Source organism: Prosopis cineraria, unplaced genomic scaffold (genome assembly GCF_029017545.1).
Source record: "Prosopis cineraria cultivar Desert tree isolate PC_DT_omini unplaced genomic scaffold, ASM2901754v1 PC11, whole genome shotgun sequence".
NCBI classification, from domain to species: Eukaryota; Viridiplantae; Streptophyta; class Magnoliopsida; order Fabales; family Fabaceae; genus Prosopis; species Prosopis cineraria.
The window spans coordinates 1460772-1469993 of NW_026555342.1; the positions used below are offsets into that span (position 1 = coordinate 1460772).

The 9222-nt window shown below is 30.2% G+C and overlaps 2 protein-coding genes across 2 annotated transcripts; both read right to left on the bottom strand.

The window, feature by feature from the left end:
- Positions 1 to 980: 980 nt before the first annotated feature.
- Positions 981 to 1696, bottom strand: LOC129287261 (protein PELPK1-like). Its single transcript, XM_054923462.1, has one exon. The coding sequence runs from the start codon at positions 1616 to 1618 to the stop codon at positions 1223 to 1225; it is 396 nt and encodes a 131-aa protein (XP_054779437.1). The 5' UTR covers positions 1619 to 1696; the 3' UTR covers positions 981 to 1222.
- Positions 1697 to 5647: 3951 nt separating this feature from the next.
- Positions 5648 to 6352, bottom strand: LOC129287254 (pre-mRNA polyadenylation factor FIP1-like). Its single transcript, XM_054923452.1, has one exon. It carries the CDS (start codon positions 6286 to 6288, stop codon positions 5893 to 5895), a length of 396 nt encoding a protein of 131 aa, XP_054779427.1. The 5' UTR covers positions 6289 to 6352; the 3' UTR covers positions 5648 to 5892.
- Positions 6353 to 9222: the final 2870 nt, after the last annotated feature.

Genomic DNA, 9222 nt, shown 5'->3' on the forward strand with positions numbered 1-9222 from the left:
TTATTAAGCAAGATCAAATTATGAAATTTTCTTCTGGCAGAGAAAATTACGAAATTTCATCCACATTTTTATTCGTTGACACACATTAAGAACTTGATCATTCTTAGAGAATTGGCAAACATACATACATATAGATATGTATACATACATACACACACACACACACACACACACACACACACACACACACACATATATATATATATGATATAAAAGGCACCAACGGGCCGGGGTAAGCTATGTTCAATGTCAAACTTTTGATATTGGATCGAATCAGACCGTTTAAGTATCGTCAGGAATAATTAAAAGTAATTATTCTAATGGCTTTTTGGTATACAAGGTTCCAATGTTAACCTTGCTATTCCACATATTTTAAATTATAAGCGAAAGTATCTATGATCCCTTAATTGACAGACAGATTGTATTTAATGTTGTACTTATTTATTTTGAAACATTAAAATTTTTTAATTATAATTTAAAATTGAATTATTGTAATTTATATATGTTTATGGTTTGAATTTGTCTATATTTCTTAAATAAATAAAAATTATTTATTTTAAGTTTGCAATTCTAAATATTTTATAGAAATATTTTTAAAATAATGTATTTTATGGTCGGTAATTATAAGTCATAAGTTAAAATAACTTTAATGCAATTATCTTAGGGAATTAATTATTTATGCCAGCAAGCATTAAAAATACTTTAATTATAATATTCAGATTAATTTATGCACAGTAATTTTTATACGATAAATTTTCACCATGCAAATTATCATTTTCCATTAACTTATTTAAGGGTATTATATAAGTACCAGAAAAGTTTTTTACCACATTTTAAAATTTAAAAGACTAATGTGAAATTTAATAAAATTAAAAGACTAAAATAAAACTTATTCGAGGATCATAAATGTACACATTAGCCAATCACATATAGTGCTGATAATGGTTAAATAAGTCTCATGAGAGAGATCGGAGAGGACATCATAGCAACTGCATCATTATTGTATAATAATCAATAATCTACACATGATTCCCATAACATAAATTTCACACACAACCAAAAGAAACAATAAAAATAAATGACATATAGTGACATAAAACTATATCCTTCCAAGCAGAAATACAAGAAAAAATTTCAGCCAATACAAATGTATTACATGAGTACTAAGGACCCCCACCAAGAAACTAACAGTGGATAGACAACAAGTGACTGTTTTCTAAGATTAATTAGAAGGAGGAGGGGAGAGGAATGGAAAGGAGGGCATAGTAGTTGGAATAGTGGGAATAGGAGGAATGTTAGGCAACGGAGGAAGTGAGGCTTGTGGCACTTTAGGAATGGTGGGCGTAGAAGGAAGAGGAGGAAGAGAAATGGGCTTCGGCAGATTTGGGATATTTGTTGGCAGAGGAGGAATGTTATTTGTTGGGATTGAAGGCAAAGGTGGCAATCCTGTTGGCTTAGGCAAGTTACTTGGAATTCCAGGCATGTTTGGTATCGAAGGCTGTGTTGTTTGCAGTAGTTGACGAGCTTCTGCCACACTCGAACTTATCAGCATGCTGGACACTGTGAGAACCAGAAGGAATAGCACCGTGGTGATGGATTTCTCAGAAGAAGAAGCCATGGCTTGAATTATGAACTGCCCAAGAAGAAGAAGAAAGGTATATGAGAGAATTAATGGTTTGGTTTGAGTTGTGATGAGAATCGATGGGTTTGCTTGGTGTTTATATAGATATAAAGGTAGGTAGGGCATGCGTGGTTGGGAGTACATATAAAGAGCCTTTAAGATTTTCTGGTAGTTCACCAGTTCCGTGTCTGTATTCTTTTTGGTTGGACTGTTATGGTTGGTGACCATATCAGAGCTCTCAAGTCTCAACATTCAAAAGTAGGACGTCCAACTCTAACATTTTAAAGGGAAAATAGCAGTCAAGTATTGTTGGAAGAAATTTATATTAATTAAAAATTATTTATTATCAAAATTTAAATGAATACTTATTAATTTAGATTAATCTTTTATCAATAAGTATTTATTTAAATTTTAACAAAAATTTATTTTAAATCAACAGCAGTTGATTTAACCTTGTTTTTTATTTAATTTTGATAATAACTGGTCCTTATTTATATAAATTTGCTTTAGCAGTTCTCGACAACAATGGAAATGAGAGAAATATTTTCAATCTTAAAAATAGAAATATTATATTTAAAATTAGAAATTAATATTTTATTCATCTTAAGAATTAATCGGTCTGCATTTTTTTAAGGGTAGACTTTAATATTTTGTCTATTTTAGATGAATAGTACAAAATAATATTATTTGGATCATCAATATCTCATTAGAAAGGGTGCATCTTGTTTTAATTATTTTCTGTCAAAATATCTATTTTTAGTAAACATCATTTTTAAAAATTAAAGCAAAATATTACACTAAAAATGAGCTTATGATCCCAGTCATTACTAGACATTTATAGTTCAATTTGTTCTTTTACCATTTAATATATTGATGATATTAAAAATATATAAAGTATTGAATCTATTATTTACCAAGAAATGTATTGACTCTATTTTTAAAATATATATGAATGGGTCTCATATTGTGTCTTTAATTAAGTTGACTATCAACATTGTAATTTCTTAACATTTTGGATAAGATGTGATCTAGACCATCCAAATAACATATTTTTTTCACTGATTTGCTATTCTCATAATTTTATTTGCAGCTCTCAAAATACAAATTTGCAAATAAAATTCATTAATTTGTGAAGGAAAACAATTTTTCAAGTAAATGGATATTCTGACACTTTTTTTTTTTTTTACAAATTAGCAAATGTCACTGACTTGGAGATTTTTGTTATAAAGGTTTCGCATCATGACAGTAACAAACTTTTAAATAATAATTCATTAAAGGACATTTTGGGCTTTACGTTAAAATTCTAAATAGTTTAGTCCTTATTTAAGTTTAACGAAACTTTTTTGTCCTCTAACGTCATTTCCCGTATTTTAAGCTGACATGATTTGTGCTTAAATTCTTTATTAAGCAAGATCAAATTACGAAATTTCATTGTGGCAGAAAAAATTACGAAATTTTATCCGCATTTTTATTCGTCGACACACATTAAGCACCTGGTCATTCTTACAGGATTGGCAAACGCGCGCGCGCGCGCGCGTGAAAGGCACCAACGGGTAAGCTACGTTCAGTGTCAAACTTTTGATATTGGGTCAAATCATATCATTTAGGTATCGTCAGGAATAGTTAAAAGTAATTATTCTAAGCATTCAAAGAGTAATTATTCTTTTTTTTGAGCAAAAAAAAGAGTAATTATTCTAATGGCTGTTTTTTTTAGAGCTAGGGGTCAAAAAATGTACCAAGGCACATATAAAAAATTACAAATGATTTTAAATTTAATTTGAAATTAATTTTATTTTTTAATTTTAAAAAATTTGCTAACCATCTCCCTGACGTTAAACTGCGTACTTTTTCTGTTACTTTGGTCTCATGTTTAAAAATATATTTTATTATAAAATAATATATTTTGGTCAAAAAAAATTATAAAATAATATATAGTGGATTCCACAATTTTTTTATATTTTTTATAACGTAAAAGTCTCTCTCTTTCCCCCTCCATTCATCTCTCTTTGTGCCTACACCTCTCAATCTCACGCTCTCTCCTTCATCTCATGCCAACTGGTGAGAGCTCCATCTCTCCGTCTCATTCTTTCTCCTTCATCTCCTTCAACTCACAGCTTGCTGGTGAGGGAATGTTGGCTTTACTTTGTTGCAAGTTATGAGTTCGATTCTGCGAGAGAAGTGAAGCACTCATGAACTGACCGTGAGCTCCGTAGAGTCGTTGAACTCACCATGAGAAATGTGCATGATGCTCATCACTGCTAGTAGTCCCGTGCACATAGGAGCACCGCCATGGTGGCCATCAAAGTCGATCCCATGTTCCTTAGTGACCACGTAGAACATGATCACATTGATCCTCTGCAACAGGGTCTGCCATGGATGCTCCACTTGCTTTAACACTTCACTCGCCGCCACTAGCTCGTTAAACTCCACTTATATTGATTGCTTCACGTGGTAGAGTTTTGACGTTGACGAAAGTTGGTCATGTTCACACCCACGTTACCGTTAACCTCTACTTTGATAGCCTTGAAAGAACGAAAACCTGTAAATATGGGGATAAGCTACAACAAATTCATCGTCCTCTCTCCTCACACACTCATCGGCCAGTGTAGGGGATTATGTTGGAGATCCATCTCTCTCTCTCTCTCTCTCACTCTCACTCTGTCGATCTTCATAGCCTTCTGCAACAGAACTAGTTTCAAACAGATTGAGTTGCAACGAAAGGGAGAGAGGAGAGAGAGATGCTAACGAGGTTGTCGCTGGTGACGGAAGAAGATTGAAAATACACATCGAGAAGGTGAGATGGATGGATGGAGATTGAGTTAGGGGAGCTTGCTCTGTTTTTATGATTGTGAAACAGAGCATGCTCCAATGCCTTCATCCCTCGAGCTTGCTCTGTTATACTTTCACATAATATTTTTGCATGCATAAATATGAAAGATATTATATATATAGAGAGTAAGTAAATAACAAAGCTTTTGCATGCACATGCATTCATGGACGACGAACATGATGGAGGAGAGAGAGTGGGGAGGGGGAGAGGTATTGAGGAAAGACAATAGGGAGGAGACGCGGAAGAGAGAGGGGAGGAAAGAGAGAATGAGAGAGATGGGAGGAGAGACAATTTTTTTTATATTATAAAAAATATTTTAAAAATGGTGGGACCCTTTATTAAATATTTTATAATAAAAAATATTAAAAAATTTAAATGTGAGACCATATAAGACACATAGAAGATTAAATTTATAAAGTTAAAAAATAAAAATAATCCATAATAACATTTAGGAATATTTTTGTATATAAGGTTCAAATATTAACCATGATATATTACATATTTTACATTATAGGTGAAAGTATATATCTATGATGCCTTTTCGGCCAATATATATGTATGTATGTATGTATGTATGTATGTTTGTATGTATGTATGTCTATGATCCCTTAATTGACAGACAGGTTGTATTTAATGTTTACATATTTATTTTAAAACATTAAAAAAATTTAATTATAATTTTTTTATACATTGGAAAATAAATTTTAATTTAATTTAATTTTTAGTTATTATACTTTATATATGTTTATGGTTTGAATTTTTCTATATTTCTTAAATAAATAAAAATTATTCATTTTAAGGTTGCAATTCTAAATATTTTATTGAAATATTTTTAAAATAATGTATTTTATGATCGGTAATATAAATCATAAACTAAAATAATTTTAATGTAATTATGTATGTCAAGCATTAAAAATACTTTAATTATAGTATTTAGATTAATTTATGCATAGCAATTTTTATAAGATAAATTTCACGATGCAAATTTTCATTTTCCATAAACTTATTTAAGGGTATTATATAAGTACCAGAAAGTTTTTTTTACCACATTTTAGAATTTAAAAGACTAATGTGAAAATTAATAAAATTAAAAGACTAAAATAAAACATATTTGAGGATCATAAATGTACACATTTGCCAATCATATATAGTGCTGATAATGGTTAAAGAAGTCTCAAGAGAGATCGGAGAGGATATCATAGCAACTGCATTATTATTGTATAATAACCAATAATCTACATATGATTCCCATAACATAAGCTTCACACAAAACCGAAAAAAACAATAAAAACAAATGACATATATATAGTGACATAAAACTATATCCTCCAAGCGGAAATACAAGAAAACAATTTAAGCCAATACAAATGAATTACATGAGTGCTAAGGACCCCATCAAGAAACTAGCAGTGGATGGACAACAAGTTACTGTTTTCTGAGATTAATTAGAAGGAGGAGGAGAGAGGAATGGGATGGAGGGCATAGTGCCAGGGATGGTGGGAATTGAGGGAATGTTTGGGAAGGAGTTTAAGGATGGCAATGGAGGAAGAGAAACCTGCGGCACTGTCGGAATGGTAGGCATGGAAGGAAGATTCGGAATGTTTGTGGGCAAAGGAGGAACATTGTTTGGCTGAGGCATTGTTATTGGGATTGAAGGCAAAGGTGGTAATCCTGTTGGCTTAGGCAGGTTACTTGGAATCCCAGGCATGTTTGGTATCGAAGGCTGTGTCGTTTGGAGAAGATGACGAGCTGCTACCACAGCTGAACTCATCATCATGCTTGACACTGTGAGAACCAGAAGGAAAGTTAGGAGGATGTTGTTCCCAGAAGAAGCCATGGCTGAATTACGAAGTTCAAGGGTGCAGAAGATATGGAAGATGCGAATATATAATTTAATGCTTCAGTTTGAGCTTTGATGAGAAAATCCTAAGGATTATGGTCTTATATAGACAGAGGCAGATAGAGATTTTGGGGTTAGGAGAACCATAAAGACGCTTTTGAGATCTTTTAATTTGTTAGTTCACCAATTTTCCTGTATGGTACGTGTTCTCTTGTGGTTGGATTGATTAGGTTGTTGGTTCTTATTTAACTCTGAACTTTCAAAGATGGCCAACTATATATATATATATACATAGAGTATTTTATTTTATACGAAAAGGGGAAATAAAAACTTCTTATGATGATAATGATAATAATATCAACAACGACAATAATTGACTTTGAGTTATAAAATCCGCTGAGTTGGCTTAACTAAATTGGTTCATAGTAACTTTTAAGAAGATTAATTTTTATGGCGAATGTCTGGGCAACAAAAGAAAATCTCAGCAATTCTTTATATTGCTGTATGTTCATTTGACCTTTAGAATACATTGTTAAGAAATTTTGAGTTATTGTGTCCTATTCTACGAAAGCATGTTTATATAATTAATGGTTAATATTATGTATGGTAAAAATGCCTCTATAATTTAAAGAACGTAAGATTCATTTTATTTTTCTTAATGTGTCAAATTAAATCTGCGTCTTCAAGTTTTTCTCGTTATGATTAATCATGTTTTACTCTTAATTAAAAATTTAAAATATATATATATATATATATATATTATCTGATCGAAGCTCAATAAAACTACCTCTTCGTGCTTGTTGAATGAAACATATATACTGTGGAGGCGTACAATATCGTTAATTAAGTATTTTGAGAATAATACAATCTGGTTTTCTTTGTTAATAAAAATTAATTTTGACCATCAGTTGCCTAGAAAATAACATAAAAAATTACAAAAAATGATCAATTTTTTTTTTCTTTTTTATAATTTTTAGGTCCTTTAATATGATTTTTTATCATTTTTGAAGTTTTTTCTGTCATTTTCTCAAAAAATGGTCAAAATTATACAATAATCAAATTTAAGGTCTAAAGTGTTATTTGATCTAAAGTTTAAGAGATAATTTGTTGATTTGAGATTTCATTTGACAAATTTTATGGAAGCGTATCAAAGGATGCTATGCTGCAAATAATTGTTCATTTTATCACTTAGTTTCAAAGTGTGAATCCATTTTTGCGCGCGCGCGTGAAGGGTGTTATATTCATTCCCAAGGACAAAGATACTATATATGATCACATAATTTTAATTAATGATTATAGCTACTGCTTCATTTTTATATATAAAATATTTTTAATCAAATAATATAAATTAATAAAATTTGATTGTCTAATTAAAAACATAATAACATTTTAATTTTTTTAGTTATTAATTGTAAATAAAAAATAAACTTTTTTCAAAGTAAATTAATAAAATATTTACTTTTTTTAATTTAATAAGAATATAATGATTTTTTATTAAAAAATATGATAATAATTAAAAAATTTAAAAGACTTTTTGTATATAAGGGCGTAGGGTGTAGAATACATGAGAAAGTGATATGATTTGTTATGGTGAATACTGTGTTGGAGAATCTTGCCTAAAGAGTAGGGCCTGCGTGCAAATTGCAAAGTAGCCGCCTTATTTTCTGTACCCGTCAGCAAAGAATTAATATGTTGAGAACTATGAGAGAAATAGTTGACAGACGATTAAAAGTGCGACATACGACAAGATAAGTATTTGTTAACTTGTGGCTTTTAAAAGAAATGTCAATACATGGAGCCTTTGTTAACTTGAACTTTTTGATGGATTTGATAATCCATATGAATGTAAAAAAAGTTCAAGAATCAAATCTATAATAATATCCATCAAATCAATCCTATATCAATTTTAGGAATAGAGATAAAACATGCAAGTATACCTCAATCCATTGTTTTAATTTGAATCAATAATATTCAAATTCGTGAATGAGTGTGTTTTAAATTATTCTTGGGAATTTCTGAATGACTGACAAGGGAATAGAAGGGAAAAATTCCATTAAATTCCCTTGACCAAACTTATTTTTCTCAGTCAACCCCCCTAAAATTTTGAGACTTCAATTTAGTTTCTATGGGTCTCAGTTGGGCAAAATTAAAATTAAGTTTTTGAGAGAAATAACACAAATAATTTCAATCCCCTACATCATTTGTTAACTATTTTTCATACAATACTTGTTCATTCTTTCTACACGAGTTATTCCTAAGCCTAGCTTCATTAATTTATATTCATGTGGTGTTATGCTATTAATGAGAGTTGTGAATTTCATCTATATCATTTGTTCATTTTTCATACATCAATTATTCATGCTCTTCACACCAGTTGTTCATACGTCTAATTTTATTTTTTATTCATAATGGTATTATGTTATTAATGAGAATTACAATTTTTTCTGTGTTAGTTGTTCATTTTCTATACATTAATTATTGTTCACTTTTCTTATGTTAGTTGTTTTTATTCAAAGAGACTGAGGTTATTTATGTCATTTCCCTAAAAAACTTAATTTCAATTTTGTCCAAATGGGACCCATAGGATTGAATTGATGTTTCAAAATTTTTGAGAGTTGACTGAAATTAAGTTTAATCACTAGATTTAATGAAACTTCCCAATAAAAATGTTTCCCTCCTATCACTATAATCTCTATATATTAATTTCATAACAATTATATTTGTAAGCCTTAAGAGTTAAAACTTTAACTTAGGAGATCACTTTATAAAGACTTAATTAAATAATATAATGGCTATATATTTCATATTATTTACATGTGTGGCCCCTATATATATGTTGAATTTTACTTCCAACACTTAGTAGTTATGCTCATTGATGGTTTTGAACCGTACGTCAATATAAATTTAATCAAAAAGCACTGTGAGAGGAGA

Coding starts and splice junctions, on each gene's coding strand:
- LOC129287261 (XM_054923462.1), bottom strand. CDS start 1,618: ATGGCTTCTTCTTCTGAGAAATCCATCACCACGGTGCTATTCCTTCTG.
- LOC129287254 (XM_054923452.1), bottom strand. CDS start 6,288: ATGGCTTCTTCTGGGAACAACATCCTCCTAACTTTCCTTCTGGTTCTC.